Source organism: Equus quagga, chromosome 18 (genome assembly GCF_021613505.1).
Source record: "Equus quagga isolate Etosha38 chromosome 18, UCLA_HA_Equagga_1.0, whole genome shotgun sequence".
In the NCBI taxonomy this organism is placed as follows: Eukaryota; Metazoa; Chordata; class Mammalia; order Perissodactyla; family Equidae; genus Equus; species Equus quagga.
This window is the reverse complement of record NC_060284.1, coordinates 1,139,354-1,156,401: the sequence shown is the minus strand read 5'-3', so window position 1 is coordinate 1,156,401 and position 17,048 is coordinate 1,139,354. Positions and strand designations below refer to the sequence as shown.

Genomic DNA, 17,048 nt, shown 5'->3' with positions numbered 1-17,048 from the left:
AGGGGAGCATGTGTTTTTTCCACTTTTGCATCCCTTGTGCCTAGGATAGTGGCGGCATGTAGAAGAGTAGAAGACATGCATGATATTTATTGATTAGAAAACAAAAACACTGTCTTAACTTGTCTCCCCGCGTAACTCTTGCCCCTGCAGTCTATCTTGAACAGAGCAGTCAAAGTGCATGTGTTAAACCTTGGTCCTTGTCGCTCCTCCGCTCCCATCTCACTGGAGCACTGGCGAAGTCCTCACCCGGCCTGCAAGAACCAGCATTACTGCCTCGCCCTGGCTCCCAAACTCTGCTGTCCTCTCTGACCTGGCTCCTCTCCTCATGCACTCACATTCACACACACACATGGGCCTCTCGGCTCTTCTCAGATGTGCCAGGCTGCACTGGCTGCTCCTTCTCACAGAAAGCTCTTCCCCCACGGACTCAGGCTCCCTCCAACCGCCGTCAGGTCTCAGACGGCCTTCACCCCCACCACTCCCGGCCCCTGGCACTTAGTGTCCTATGAGGCACTTATACTTCCCCACCTGACATCAGGCCTACCTATTATACTCACTACTTGGGTGACTATCTTTCTTTCCTCTCTAAAAGAAAAGCTCCATCAGATCAGGGATCTTCTCTCTCTCTCATTTTCTGCAGTATCCTAGCACCTAAAACTGCTTGGCACATGGTGGATGGTCAACAGCTATTACGGAAGGAGTGAAAGAGAAATTCTCTCACTGGGTATCTAAACCCACACGGTAGTTAGTCATCAGGAACGGGACACGTCCCTCGTGAATGCCTCCTCCAGGTCACCCCTTCTATCCGTCGTGGTCTCCCACAGAGACCTGGTGTAGTCCATCAGTCTTTCTCCAAACAAATCATCAGCCCAGGAGTTCTCCCTAAGAGATCAGAACTGTTATCTCCACCACGACTCCCCTGGTTTTTAGGGCACTGGTGAGGATTTTTCTCATTAAAATGTACTTATTTCATAAGCAAATTTTTTCCGAAATCTGCTTTACCCCTGTGTTTCTGGCCACAGCTGCACTGTTGAGCATTGCTGCCAGAGGCAACTAATTAGTTTAAAAAATACACACTCTGCTTTAGGCTGGCATCTATTTGTATTTCATTATAATGTGATATTAAATACGATGCTTGGACTCTTAAGATGTCTGCAGCACCGCACCTCCGCCCCCAGTTCAGCCTGACGGTCTGCCTGCAATGGTGGGTGGAGCAGGTAGTGTCACTCCCAGTAGCAAACAAGGGAGCTGAGGCCTGGGAGAGCTGGTCATGTAGGACACCCTTGGCATGATTTCCAGCTTTTGTTTTTTAAATCTTATTTTATTGCAAGTCACCTTCAAACCCTTAGACAGAAAAGGCTGTTCTGGGTTAGACAACCAGTGTTTTTGAAAAAAGCCTCAATTTTGGACATCCTGTTGGGATGCTGAACATCTACACTTAACATACCCCGTCATGATGTTTCTTTTTGCTGAAGTTGAGCTCTAATAAACTGGACAAAGATACACAGGACCAACCACTCTGGGGTTTAATTTCCAAGAAAGCATATAATTTATAAAACTATATTTTTCCTAAATTTTTATCTAGTGGTAATCTAATTTTAGATACCCCCCAAGCTGGTTTCTGAAGAAAAGTTCTACCTTCTGTCTTAGACTTGAAACACCAGAGTGTCACCCTTACCAAACAGCTCAGAAGTCACCCTCTCCAAAGAAATCTGCTCCCGAGGCCCGTGCTGGACCCAGCTCCCTCCAAGGCCTCCTGTACCCGTTTGCCAGCTGTCTCCCTCAGTAAATTCCACATTTATTTAGGGCAGGGATTAATCATCTCTGTATCTCAATCAGCTAACACAGTCCTTGGCCCATGACAGGTGCATAACATATGAAAGCTGAGTAAGTGAAGTAGTACAGCTCCTCTTCCCACTTGGTAAGGCCTGCAGTGGTCCAGCACTGCCAGCGATTGGGTAGATTTGTCTGTGTGATTTGGGGGTTCAGCATCGGGAAGCCCATTCACCCAGAGTTACAAACTACGTTCTCTATTAGTATAGGTGATTGTCACGTCTCCCATCTGACTTTTTCTTGTATTTTATTTATCAATTGGTTGAGAAATCAGGGCATGGAAGAGAACTTTTTGTGGGGGTCCTTAAATCTCTTCCCAGTGTGGACCAGTGGACTTTGATATTTTTATTTTGAGAGTCTTCTCCTGTGCTATCAATTACTCCCAGACTATCATTGTTTTATTAATGAAGTAAAAGACGGCAAGGCCAGATATCGCTGTGAAACAACATATTACTATGAATTCAGCAAACCCCAGAAAAGCCTAGAAACAAGGGCAAAAATTTATGATGATAAAAATCTATGTCATCAGTAGAACATTCTGTTTAGTCTACATTCCTAAAAGCCTATGGTTCAAAAAGTAAGCATCAAATTACCTATATCAAACTTCAGGCCTCTCTCCTGTGATTCTGCTTTTTCCAAAAACCTTTACACACTGTTCTAACAAACATGCAACCATACGAATTGGATGTGCCAAGACCCGCCCCCCACCCCACACTTCTCCCCATAATGTTGAAAGAACGCCTGAGGCCAGGCCCACAGGACGACGCGTGTCTTCTCACACAAGGCACCTGACTGAGCCCCTGGAGGAGTCCAGGAGGAAGCCCCAAAGGCAGGGGCTGAGCAGACTCTGCCTGTCCCACGGACACATTTGACTTTACCCAGGCCTGGAGCCTTCCTCTGGGGAAGAGTTTTGCAGACGATAAAGTGCTCCAATTCATCTGGTGGTGGTGCTTAACAAGGCTGATTTCACATAAATCAGGTAGTATGATTACTGCATTTTTACAGCTGAGGAAACTGTGACTCAAAGAGAAACACAGCTGGGAATTTGGAAGGTGGGGATTTGAGTCCCTATCCTTCAGACTTCAACAGTTGCACGTGGTATTTCCGCTTTCCCAACCCCACTAGTGGAAAATGCACCATGGGTGCACGAGAGAAGGACCATGGAGGTGAGGATATGTTTACAGACAACAGGTAGAATACTCCTCTACAAGGCTTCCAAAGGACTGTCCTCGGCCTGCACACACAGGGAGAAGATGAACAGGAGAGCAGCATGCAGAGGCTCACACAGCACACAGTGAGTATGCGGCTGCCAGACTGTATGCCAATGTCCCTGTGACGAGACTTAACTAGAGTTTGGGGATGGTGATTTTTCTGCCTTGTTTGAAGATGTTACATTAATACACAATAAACAGGACACACCTACAGCCTCTGTGTCTTTTCTGAGTTTCCAAGATCTGTAGGCCAAGCCCAGCCTGCTTCCTATGTCATCAGGCACTCAGGGTTTCCTCCTTTGTTGTCACGTGTTGAACCACCTCTTACCAAGAGAAGGAGGTCTCTCCAAAATTTCCCCTGGATCCTCAATCTTTTTGCTATAAAACCAGAATCTATGCACAATGCACCTCATTTCTATGGGCATTATCAAAATTAACAAATACTAGATAACCCCAAACTCACCCTCAGACACATGTCCATGACGGACTCCAAACATTTTGGATTCAGTGTCCCCAGAATTAATCCAAGGAACACACTGTCAACAGAAGCTCATTTGCTCGTCGGCCCTTTCCCTTCTGCACCTAATACCATTCTGTTCCCAACACTGAAAGTGAGGAGTCTGAGTAGTCTGGGCATCCTTCACCACCCTCATCTAAATGGCTGTCCAATCCCAAAGTTTATGTCTACACAACATGCCTCCTTGTGCTCCCCTCCATTCAACTTCTGTTACTGCTGCTCAGGTTCTTGATCTTCACACTTCTTCCCTGGTCTGCTCTAACCTTTCCCCTCAGTAGATTCCCTGCACCCAGTCTGTCTCACCTCCTTCAAAGATCTCCTTGAAGACCTCCCCTCCTTAGGGTCACCATCACAGTTCCTATCCTTTCCTACACTTTTATCCCTCTGTGAAGCTTTAGGGAAGGTGCTAATCACACCTTCTGCCAACGACAGGTAGTCCATGCATCACCTGGGAACTCTGCCTCCAGCCATCACTCTTTTTGATATTGTTCCAGGTACTAATAAACGTCAATTTGTGTTAGAGCTGTTTCTATCCCTTTGTCATCTCTAAACTATCAGGAAATACCTGGAGAATCATTCTCCCTCTAATTCATCAAGTCATTATTCTCATCACCTAAAAAGGTTTTGAAACTCTGGTTGTCTGACCCCATGTTCCCAGACTACTCAGAGAAGAGCCGAGAGCTGTCCCTCTTTCCGTTTCCCATCTCCTGCCTCCTCCCCTGCTGGTCCAGCCATGTGAGGCCGGCTTCAGCTCTGGCTTTCCGCCAGGCTCCGCCTCCTGCAAACGCTCAGTGTACACACCTTTCAATTGTTACTTTGATCTAAGAATCTTTTTTCCTGTTTGATGTATGAGGTGTATAATCTTTATACCTCATTAAGTACATTTCTTTTGGGCTGTAAGTTACTGGAAGGCAGGCCTATCCAGAAGTATGAGGAACTTTTTGCCAATAAGAAATCATGCAAGTAGATGCTGTTTGATGATCAAGAGGACAGCATTCAAAGCCACTCAAAAAATATGCAAAATTTAATAGTTCATATTTTGATTTCTGTCTTGAGCATGTGGTTACACCATCCTATCCACCCAACACCCAGTCATTTTCACATCTAGAGTGACTGACAGTACCCTAGGGTGGGGTTCACTCTGATCTGGTCTTGGCTCTGCAAACTTAGTCTACAACCGTTGCTGGAGATCTCTGTCTATCACTAGAGCCCATGCAGTGAGGTACCAAGCCTGGGGTGGATCCAAGTGCATAGCGCTTTTCTAAGTGACCGGCGCCTCATCTCATCCATACTTACTCGGTGAGGTTGGGGAGGCTGCACCTCCTTCTGTTGATGTGGTCGGAGGCTTCGTGTCTGGCACTGGCAGAGGCACAGGCCTGGCCATTGGTGGTGGTGGCGGCGGTGGCAACATTGGGGTGGGAAGGAATGGGTTGTGCACTTTGCCTTGGCTGCTCCCATTGGGCTGTGAGGGTGGAACCAAACAAGACACGCACAAGAAAAAGAAGAAACAGACACGAACCATTAGCTGCTTCTGAAACAAAAGATCATTAGGCACCTACGTAAATTACTAAGTATACTAGCTGCTTGGATTCCTCCATAAGAATATACGGATGAAGAATTGTTGGGCTGTTCTTAAGGTATTCCACAAAAGTACAGTCTTAGGCACACATGCTCAATGCATCCCAAACCTATCTCTTGGATTACTCCGACCTTCTTTGCATCCTGGTTCTGTGAAATGACCCGCCAACTTTTCCTTAGAATGTTTTGATTCTGTCTTAGCTGCTACCTTCATCATCAGTCTTATGATTATTAAATATTTATTTAATATGTGCTTTATAGATTGCAGAATTATTCCATCATGTCTATTTATATAGATATAATGAAGTTTCCTAAATACGTCTTTGAGACAAAAAAAATTCTCATGCTTCAAAGTTATTACTATATAGCATTTAATAAGTATGTTAAATGAACATAAATTTCTTTCACATATTGTATAACATCAGGCACAGAAACTTTAGAATTCAGCTGTCAAAATTCTGCGAGGAAAAAATATCACTTCTAATTTTGATTTAAATTATATAAGCATATGCCATAAGAGTCATATTTATTTGGCCACCTGATGTTAGAACCACCAAATAACAGCTCTTTCACAAAAGAAAGTTTCCCTCTGAAGAAAGCAATAACATCCATTTTATTTTCAAGTTTTTCAAAATAGTCCCATGAGGAGACCCACCTTAAACCCTTTAAAATGTTGATCAAACTGCGACACTGGGCATTTGACAATTATACAGGATGATGTCAGGACTATTTAAATAAAGTTAGAAATTTGAAAGTCAGATGCCTGATGCTGTGGTCACTTCAGTTCTCTCATGGTTTCCCACGTGCCATTCTGACCCCAGACTCAGCGATACCATTCACCAACAGTGACAGCTCTATTTAGGCCACAGTCCCTAATCAAAACTCAGCTGGGGGAGGCCCTGTGTCCCAGGATTTTAAGTGTAAGCTTCATAATTCTGCACAGGCAGCCTCACTCCCTCATCAACAGTCACTGACATATTTAGCATTGTTCCTCAGAGACTATCTCATCTGACAGTCAGAATGTGCACTTTCTTGCCGGCAAACTTGCTTGTGTGTGATTTCTGAGTGGCCTAGAAGTCCATAAGTGAATGCTTCAGAATGAGCCAAGCAAAGGAGTACACAAGCAAAAAGAAAAGAGGCGCCATATTGATTTGTTGTCTAGACAGAAATGTATCTGCTAACACATCACCAGACATTAGTCAAAGCTGCCTGCTCTGTCTCAGATATGCAGAATCAGGTATTTCTGCAAGGGAAGAAAATCAGTGATAGAGCACTGTGATATAATTTTCTAAATTAGCCAATAATAGTTATGGCTAATCTGTGGCTTCATGAGTGATTATGAGGAGAAAAGGAAAATCACATTTTGCTTCATGCTGGTCATTGTTTACCCTTCATTATTATTATTACTGGCCTTGGGATATAGATATCCATTGTAAACATTTAGTTCTATATTTGAGATAAAATTTGTGATTTTAAGAAATCACTTTTACGTTTGGAATATTATTTCAAATGTGATTATTTGGTTTATTTGAGAAAAAAAAAACATTCATTTGACGCTATTGCATACTGTTTAGCTTTACACAAAGATAAGTGGGAAAGACAACTACTTGCAGAAACAACAAACCACAATAAACTGTACTTCTAGCATCTTGAGTTCAAGTGCTGGTCAATTTGCTCTAAAGTGTTAGAAGACTGTATTTTTAAAAATATCAACTTAGTTGATCTGAAACATCTGTGTCCCCTCATCCCTCTACCTCTCCCCACCACCTCAAATCGTTATTTACAATTATTTGGTCTTTCTATTTTGTTAACTGTGTGAGCCCTAGGTTAGCATGCAGGAGGTGGAATGACCAGCCCACAGACTAGAAGGTTATATAGTTCAGCCTTGAGATGATTTATATCCATAAACTTGACAGTGGCGAACTTAATACAAACACTGTTTTTAAACCCTGGCCACTCACTCTTAGAGTAAGTTAACTTTCCCACAATCTAGAACAAATATGACATTTGCCTTCAGTCAGTCAGCACAACATTAGAACACAAGGTCACATGGTCACAAGGTCTCCCCTTGTTATTTTTACATTTGGTTAATATTTCTAAAGAAAGTGAAAAAAAGAGGTTTCCTTACATTGAGGAACCCCACCTGTCCAGCCTGCTGACCAGCATCAGGGCAGACAAGCTGGACAAACTCTTTCAGCGTCTCCTGAGGGTGGTAGCGGATGGCTGGGTGTGAGAAGTAGGGCCCAGGCTGCTGGATGATGGGTGACGTCGGGAAGTGAAGAGTCGATGGTGTTGCGTGTGGACTTGCTACAGGGAAAGGAAATGCCAGAGTTACAAAGAGAAAGACTTGCTTTGCTGCAGCTTTTACACCTGATTCAGCCCTCCTTCTGCAACCTCGTCTCCTGACCCCGCGCATGGTACTGCTCATGGGACTGAGCTGAACACTGGAGAGGGCTGACAGATCTTCTTCCCCAAGGCTCGAGACAAACACAGAGGTTAGCTTAGGGTAGAGTTTCAAGCTGTCTTTCTATTTTCAGTGGACATGAGTTATAAAGGCATTAATAATCCTGGGTGAAGCTGAAGATTATTCATTACCTTAAGAGCCTTTTTAATGAAGCAAGCAATAAAAAATGTATTTGGCAGATTAGACCTGATCTAACTGGCATTACATATGACAAATTCCAGTTTGCACATATGGACCCCCTTTCATGCTGAGCTATCCATAGACAATAATTCATTGTTAAAGCTCTTATGTCCCTTTCAAGGAAATTTCTAGGGACTAATTCAGGATGAAATTTTTTTGAAGTATGTAGTAAGTGATCACTTAACAATCCTGTGCAATTTGGGTGCCTCACTTTACCTGGAAAGTTTATGTCGCCTTTTTTTTTTAATTTTTTTTACCATTTCAAAGCCAAACTCAGAAAGGCGTGAGTGTTAGAGCAAGGGAAGCCACAGGCTGAGGAGGCAGTGACACCTGCCACACTGCTGGCCCTTTGACCATGAAGACTGATAAAAGCCTCAGACAACTATTAGCCCCTTATACATGAACCCTGGTAAATTTTGTTTGTACAAGACGACGATTACATTAGATTAAAAAGCTTATGTGAAATGCTTAATAATTTTTCTGAGAGAACTTCTGCCCTTTAATTGGAAGGATGATGGATAAAACCTGCTAGAGGATAAGAGCAGCCCCAGGGTTTAAGATAGTCAAACCAAGTAACGCCAAGACAGCAGCGCTCACTTCTCAGTGAGGACCAGAGAAACACTTCCCAAATAAACACAGATGAGAGTATCCCTCTTTCCTTACTTTTCTTGGTTTAAATCTTTAAACTCAAGGAGCCCCTGCAAAGAGAAAACAAAGGAATGCCCAAATTCTTGGAGAATAAGACTTTGCTAATACTAAGAGTGACTCGTAAAAGCACTAAGAAACCTAAGAAAGACAGGCCATGCTTCCTACCACCATCCCACTGGCACGACTGAGGACTGTGCAAGAGGACGTGTCCTACTGATCCCTGGGCATGAGCTCTTGCTTCCATGCTGGGATATCTTTAGGGTTGGGGTATTCTCTAATAACTGAGATGGCCAGGACGTTGAGGTTCAGAATGGCATCTGTAGCTTTTAAAGAGTGGAAATGGGGGCTTGTAGTAGAAGCAACAGTCCAGTCCACGTCTTGCAGATGCCCTGATGGAACCCTTTCGTTCATGCCAGCTTTAACCTGTCCAACAAATATTCACAGGCTCCTACTATGGGCTTGGGATACAACAGCGAGCCAACGCAAAGTCCTGTCTTCAGTCATACAACTGAGGGCATCCTGAACACAGCCTATTCAAACCAGAGTTCCTGTCCATCTTCCACCCCTCATCTTTGCTCTTCTCTCAGTCTTTCTCATCTTAGTAAATAGCTTTTCTATCTGTTTGTTTACTGTCATATCCCCAGGATAGCGTCTGGCACTCAATAAATATTGGTTGAATGTACAATGAATGATTAAATACATGAGTGGTACTGAAATTAATAAAATAACCATACAAATAAAGATAGATCTAAAACTTTGGGGGTTTTTCACCTGGCAAGAGCCAGGGAGCTTGTAGAAAAACTGGCAAAACTTAGGGCTTCACACAATGAATGATAAATCTTGGAACCCATAATAGTCTCTGAGTTAAAACTCACAAGCTAAAAAGTCAAATGGCTCTGATCATCTATTACTTTGCAAATTGTGCTATTGGCTTTAAAGCACCAAAGGAATTTTTTCATCTAATATGGTATGGCTGGGGCCAGCCCCGTGGCTGAGTGGTTAAGTTCGCACACCCCGCTTTGGCGGCCCAGGGTTTTGCCGGTTCGGATCCTGGGCGTGGACATGGCACCGCTCATCAGGCCATGGTGAAGTGGCATCCCACATGCCACAACTAGAAGGACCCACAACTAAAAAATATACAACTATGTACTGGGGGGATTTGGGGGAGAAAAAGCAGGAAAAAAAAAAAAAGAAGAGTGGCAACAGTTGTTAGCTCAGGTGCCAATCTTTAAAAATAATAATAATAATAATAATAATAATAATAATAATAATATGGTATGGTTGTCTTTACTGATAGCAAGAAACTTTGACCTAGTGTCCTGCATTTGACCAAACAGTTTCTAGTTAGGTAGGGAACGTGGCATTTTCCAAACAAAGCTGGGAACATACTGAACATAACAAAATGATACACTCAACTTCTGCAGCGTGTCAGACACATAGGTGGCGACTCCATTATTAAGGGCACCTGGGAAGCAGACCTTGATGATAAAGTGGCAATGCTTCAGGAGCTCAATGGAAAGCGATAAACGACTGTTAGATTATGAAATCATGGAGGCCAACAGAGAATGCTGCCCAAGGGAAATATTTCCTTGGGCAAACATCAGGTGGATAAAAGTTAAAGAAATTTGACAGAGGAAATAATTCAACAGGATCTTGGAATTCTTCCCTTAATTGTTAATAAACATCCTTGCTCTCTTTTTGTTGTTGTTGTTGTTAAATATGTAAAAGAAAATAAGTAACAACTTAAATTTAGATCTTAGTTTCTTTACTATATCTTACTAAAAACAATTTACTCACCTTTTCCTTGTGGCATAGAGTTTATTTTAACACAAACCTGAGAACACATGGTACTACATAGAGTTAATTCTATAGTGACTGATTTATAAGGATCAATTAATTCTTAATTAATACCAGGAAATCATTTAGGCAATTGCCGAGTCTGCATTTCAAAGGGTCATCCTTCACCCCACTTTCTCATGCCTCGGACTTTCTGGTTCAGCCAGTAGTTCAGTGTGGAACTGGATATAAATCATTCAAGATTCGGAGCTCTAATTTCTTTCAATAGAAAATGGTTGTGTTAGAGACATCGCAAAGTTCTGCTGAATGCACGACGCCCTGCTGTTTCTCGGGATCACCTGTCAACAGGACCCTCACTGGACAGGGCACTCGGCAGGCTCTTCATGGCTCCAAAGCTCAGACTTAAGATCTCAGCAACGCCTAAATGGTTTTTTTCCTTTTCCTAGTTCTTGTTTTCTCTCTTTTATCTTGGATTAGACATTTTCAGTGTGCCTAAGTTTTTGTGTAAGTAGTCTCAAATCACTTTAGAAAGTTTTGTTGGGGTTCAATCAATTAATCAATCAATCAAATTCAATGGACGTATTCTGAGATGGTCAGACCAGGCCCTACAGAAGAGAAACGACCATTATGAATCTGGAACAGTGCTAACACAACACACAAAGAATGGTATGAGTCCAAATTTTTGACAGAGAAAAACATCTCTTATGGATGTATGTGTGTGAGTAGTTGACACTATAAAAAATTGCAGCACATTATGTAAATGCATATTTAGATCCTTTAAAATGTGCATTGTTTACTCGAGAGTCAATGAAAGCTTTTCTCAAGTGGTTACCGTTTATTGCCGTGCATCCATCTGTATCCATGTTGATGTTAATACAATTTTGTGTATTAAAAGGCACTACAAAATTGGCTGCTTCTGGGGGCTAACACTCCTAGTACCCCAGGCCATGAGAGGCAGAGCGTCAGGACTCCATACTGGATGCATCTCACAAGGGGTTTAAACCTAAACCAGAGGTCAGACTTGTTTAAGACAACTGCTTGGGCTTTTCACAAAGAACAAAACGGGAAGGAGGAACTTTGATCAGGTTTCTCTGGCTGGAATGGCACTGCCTACACATTCTGAACAGAGCAGCCACAGTGAAAGACGCAAGAACCAGGGCTTCCCAGGGGGTGCGGGGCCTGGTCACTCACCACAAAGTGGCTACATTCCCAGATGCTTAAACAAAGAAAGCGGGCCAGGCAGGTTGGTTTACTTGTTTGCACACCCACAAATTCTCTAAAAAAGACTCTCTTGATTTTAATTTGAAAGAGAAGTTGTTAAAAGTGCAACACAATTAAACATATATTTTTTAACTTAAAAATGCTTCCTCCTTTAAAGCAGAAGTGATTAAGACAGGGGAAGGAGAAGGTCAAAGTCTTTACTGTATTACGGTGTGTGTTGACAGACACATGACCCAACAAGGGATTCTGGGCTGTGACTCCACCGGAGGGAGGAGGTCGGATAGACACACATTCTTCCTCTGAGATGACACCAGGGAGGCATGGCCAGGTAGGTGTGCAACCGGGTATTTCATTTTAAGTCTTAGGGAAGAAAAAGATAGAAGAACGTAGTCTTCCTTAGTATTTCCCAAACATAACCTCCAAGAATTCTAATAATCCTCCCATGTTTTTCCTCAACCCAAAATTTCATGGGTTGAAGTCTGTTCCTGTATTTAACCCTGGCATGGGCTCAACTGCTTTATTCCTCGTCTACGGACCACCACAGATTCTCACAGAGTGGACAGGCACGGATTCTTTTTACGTTAGCTTTCTGCTTTCTGGCACCGGCCCTTCAATCCTAGTCGCCCCTCAGTGGCAGGCTCCACAGAACAGCTGTCCAGAGTGTGGTGCAGACAATAAAGGAGAACCTCCTTCAACGCCCACACGCAGCCCGCTCCCCCACACGATGAATGATCACTCCTGAACCCTCACAGTCTTATCGTTAAGCAACACTAAGTTAGTGGCAACAGGTGAGATTCCAAACTACTTCTCTTTGTTGGCACCACTGCAAGAAAAGGCTGCTCATCCGTCTTCAGCAGTAAAATGTTCTTTAGACAAATAACCATTTCCATAGAGAAAAAGGTGGCATTAAGAACTCCTGACTACCCATATTTATAAGGAAAGAGTTTAATAAGGCAGAGCTCTAAAGGGAGAAGAAAGTGGAAGAAAAAAACTGCACTTAAAAAAAAGGGCATGTGGAACTTGAATTGTTTGGGTTGTCAACTACTATATACTTTGTTTCTTTGGAAATTCAAAACCACAATATGTAACACCACAAAAGCCTACCTCAAGCTGAGAAATCTATCTTAATGGTACATAGCTATAATTTATAAATCATGCATGAGTCAGACCTGCCTAGAAGTTTGAAAGTTTATGAAAACCTAGAAGTTTGGGGTTCTGGGATTTACTTTAACAGAGACACAAGGAAAGATGAATTGGCAATGGTTTTCAAACCTTTAGGAGGTAGAACCTTTTCTAAATAACAAACCTTTGACACAAACAAGCCAAGGTTTTCAAAACATATAGTACATATCGTTAACATCACTGAGATGAGATGCACGTGAAAGGACCTGGATATGTCAAGCGAGAGAAACATCTGACTTGGAAAACACCAATCTTTGTATATTATTGCTACCAGACAAAGTAACTTCAGGCCACAGGAGATTTCCAAGGCAGCTGATAGTCTAGTATTCTGCTTGAGTTAAGGAGATCTTCAGGGTGGAGATCAGATGCCAATGTCTTTTGGAAAAACATACACAATAAAAGGAGTGGGAGAAAGAGAGGTCAAGGTCTTTTTAAACTTTTATTGAGATCAATTCTTGCTCAAAGGCCCTGATTTATAGTCTGGACCAGGGGTTGGCAAACATCTTCTGGGAAGGCCAGAGAGTGGAGTTTAGGCTTTGCAAGCCCCACGGCCTCTGCTGCAGTTGCTCAACTTTGCTCCTATAGCGCGGAAGCAGCCACAAAGATCACATAAACAAACGGGTGTGGCTATGTTCCAACAAAATTTTATTTTTTCTCAAAAACAGGCAGAGGGCTGGATTTGACTTGTGGGACAGAGCCTGCTGGCCCCTGGTGTAGACCCACACAATTCCTGTTCACTCTCCAAACACCTGCCATGCTCTGAGTGTGAGCTGAGCACCTGACGTCACCGCTCCTTCCATCTCTTCCCTACCACACCCTGTCCTTGTTCCAGCTGGACTTTCTGCTGAAGCCTCACCTTTGGAAGCTTTCTAAAGCAATCTGCTTGCCTTCTACATCTCCATTAATGATCCACTGCCATTTCTCCTCCCAAAGCCCGAGTGAATGGCTGTATGTCCTAGTTGTAAGTCCTTCTAGTTCCTCTACGTGAGCTGCCGCCACAGCACGGCTCCACGTGTGTGTGGTTCCTTGCCCAGGAAATAAACCCAGGCCGCCAAAGTGGTGAGAGCGCCAAACTTTAACCACTTAGGCCGTTAGGGCTGGCTCTGTATTGTTTTCCTATTGGGAGTTTGTACCTTTCGACCATCTTCACCCATTTACCCTCACCCCTTGCCAGTGTAGCTCTTTGATTGTCCCTCTCCACCCTTATTTACTGTGCTTTGGTCTGTGCTGGTTTCCCACACTGTGTGTGCATCATTCTAAGTTCAACAGATGAGTTAGAAAGTAGAGTGGGCTTTGGAGTCAGAGAGACACGGATTGAAATTCTAGCTCCATCACTTACCAGCTATGCCTCAAGTATCCGAACTTCTCTATGACTCAGTTTTGTCATCTGTATAATGGGGCTAATAATATCTCCTAGATTTGTGGTGAGGATTAAACAAGACAATGTACATAAGGCACATGGCGTGATTCCCGACCATGTGGTTAAGTAATCAATCAATAGTTTCTTTTATTGGTAATACCATTCCAGGTGAGGATGGGGATGAGGAAGGGAAACGAATAAATTGGATCCGCTCCATGTGCTAAGATCTGTTCTGATGGCAGAATACACCGGGAGAAGCAGTGCTGAGGAAGAGGTCCCTGTTGCCTGTCTGTTTCCTGGACAAATGAATACATAGATGTTGATGACAGAGTATGTACTATCAAGTATGGATATGACAGGAGGGTCTTGAAAAAAATTCCATAAACAACAAAGTGCAAGACCAAAGCAACAACAGCAACAACCTTGATTTAATAGTCATAAATATGATGCCACATAAAGGCTCTTTTTTGACGATATAAACTGACTCCCTACCTTTGTTTAAATCTCAGACTCTTTGACACTTAACCTATAAACGTAAGAGTGATGGGTCCGTCTCTTTCTAGACTCTATTTTTCACTTAGACCCACAATCCTTGAGTGTCCACACTGACCTCCCCTTTAACCACGCAGCCGCCTGCTACCCAGGCAGACTTCTGACCTAACTAGAATGAGAGCAGGGCCTCCTCACGCCCTCCCAGACCCAGATACAATGGAAACCTCCATTTCCCCTGCAGGGCCCACCCTGTTAGTCACTGCGAGTTGCTTATTACAGATATAATACACGTTGAATGCTAAAAAACCCAGTGTTTTGAAGACCTGGGGCACTTTTCAGGAGAAGTTTCTAATGAGATAAAGGGACTTGGGGTTTAGGTTTATTTCTGCTACCACCTGGCTTAGAGACATGGGCAACTTCTCGTTCCTCTAGCTCTCTCATCTGCAGAATGAGGAGTGTGAACTACACGACTGCTAAAGCCCAGCTGGCTTCCAGTTCCAGGGGTGTGGGACTCAGACTCTGGGATGACATTACAATAATTCAGTACACTTGATGCAGGCTGATCACACTGAAATCCAAAAAATCTGAAACAAGGGAGCACGTGCCATAAAAGAAATCATTTTTAAGAATGTGTCTGGGATATTAAGTTCTAGAGTATATCTGGACTCAGTCTCTAAGACGCCTTGGCTTCGGGAAGTTTTAAAACCCTGCGCCTGCTAGTTCAAGCTCTGAGAGCGAGAGTCCCCGCCTGTGGATCCTAACAGGGCCTCTTCTCTGAACGTGCGATACCTGCGCATGAACTGCCCAAGCCACCAAGACTGCTGATGGGAAATGTGTTCAAACACCACGTGGCAGTGGTGACTGCGGGGTTTTCTGAGGGAGATTCACCCTGAGTTAATATCTGTGCATCTTCCTCTTTTTTTCCTTCTCTGTGAGCTGCCGCCACAGCATGGCCACTAACTGAGGTCTGTACCCAGGAACCGAAGCCGGGCTGCCAAAGTGGGGCGTGCCGAGCTTAACCGTGAGGCCATGGGGCCGGCCCAGGAGAGTGGCTGTTTAATAAGCAAAGCTGACAAGTTCCAAGAAGGGAACTCGAGCTTCTACGTAACATGCAAGCAATACGATGAGGAAGAGATGAAGAGTAAAACACAAATCCAACACCTAAGAAGACACCCGCCAGCACAGACTGGATGACCACAGAGATGAACAGAAATAGGCGGGGATCCTCCAAGCACCTGTTGGAAGTGCTCTGAGCTGCGAGCTGCGGTCCTGCGGAGATGTCACGGGCGTTGCTGCGGGAGGGCTTGGGCTCTCGGAGCGCCACGAGTGCTGGGACCTCAGCCGCCTGCGAGTCTTTGCCAATGTTTAAAAAAAGGCAAAACTATCAACTAAACAAACAAAACCCCACGACAAGCACGAAGCCACCACTGGTGTGTGGCAACCTGACCAAGCGGCCAGGTTTAGCTGCAGGTGAGCCCTGTTTCTGAGCGACGTGGTCACTGAAGTGTGGTTGCTGTTTGAGTGTTCTCCTGAGCCCACCCTGCAGGACTAAGGATTTACCCCTCCTGTTGGTGCACCTCACACAAGGGCACGAGGCCTGGGGAGGGTCCCTCCAGGGTTGAAGTCAGGGGACCCGGCGTTCACCCCAGCTGGGTGTCCATCTCCCTGTTCCTTGCTTCCTCCACTGCCAAATGGGATTCTACGTCTTGTATGGACTTCAGAGCCCCATCACTCTGGATCTGAAACCATTCACCCCCTATGTTGATCCACACAGTTCTTTAACATTTCCGAGCCTGCACGTCCTTGTGCGTAAATTGGGTAAAGCAGTGCTGATTTAAAAGACTCTTCTAAGGGTTAGAATTACTGGTCGTAGTGCCCTGTATGTAGTGGGCTCACTCACTAGAATGTCTGTGCTGAGAATCTACCACGTGCCAGACACTGGGCTAGACTCCGGGTTATGTGCCACTCTGAGGGAGATTCTCCTGGAATATATTAGGGTCTGTGAGAAGTCACCAGCATCACACAGTGCAGCGTGGCAACGGGAGACACAGGATCGGGGGCTGAACTGGTTTTGTGGACGAGTACGGCATGGACTCAGTCACTCTTCTAGGCCTGGATTTGACGTGTGCTCTGTGGCCCTCACAGCAGGAGTAAGTCACCTGCTCCGAGTGACCTGAGCCCGCTGTCCAGCGCTCAGGACAGCTCTGCTCCTGCCTCCTGCAGTAGACAGCTCTCAGCTTAGGCTGCCTGGAGGTCCTTTACCGTCCCTGTGCAGACAGGGCTCTAAGGCTTCTGTGGGAGCCTGTTCTCCCTCAGCCTCAGCCCGCATGGTTAGGGGGACATAACCCCATCCCCTGGCTCTGTAGGTGGGCATGGAACCGAGACTACACCAATGAGAAACTCTATCATCTTTTAAAGATAAGAATTATTTTAAAAGTGAGCAAATGACTCAACCCAGGCCAATCAGAGCCAAAGCACCCAGGAGTAGGGCCTTTCCTCGACGTACTGTGGGAAAGCCGCTCTCCTCCCCTGAGATCACTGAATTGGGGGAATAATCCTGGAGCT

General features: G+C 44.4%; 1 protein-coding gene across 8 annotated transcripts in view; it reads right to left on the bottom strand.

Annotated features, from left to right (window-relative positions):
* The window catches only part of NFIA (nuclear factor I A), a 343,081-nt gene that overhangs the window by 44,090 nt on the left and 281,943 nt on the right, over nt 1–17,048 (bottom strand). For all 8 annotated transcript variants that reach the window (XR_006886030.1, XM_046645541.1, XM_046645542.1 and 5 more), the window contains 2 exons: nt 7,268–7,446; nt 4,858–5,023 (listed from right to left, as the gene is read on the bottom strand). Coding sequence is in view for 7 of the 8 variants with exons in the window: in XM_046645541.1 (XP_046501497.1) it covers nt 4,858–5,023; nt 7,268–7,446 (345 nt within the window). In the remaining variant the exon portion in view is untranslated. The remainder of the gene's footprint in view (nt 1–4,857; nt 5,024–7,267; nt 7,447–17,048) is intronic.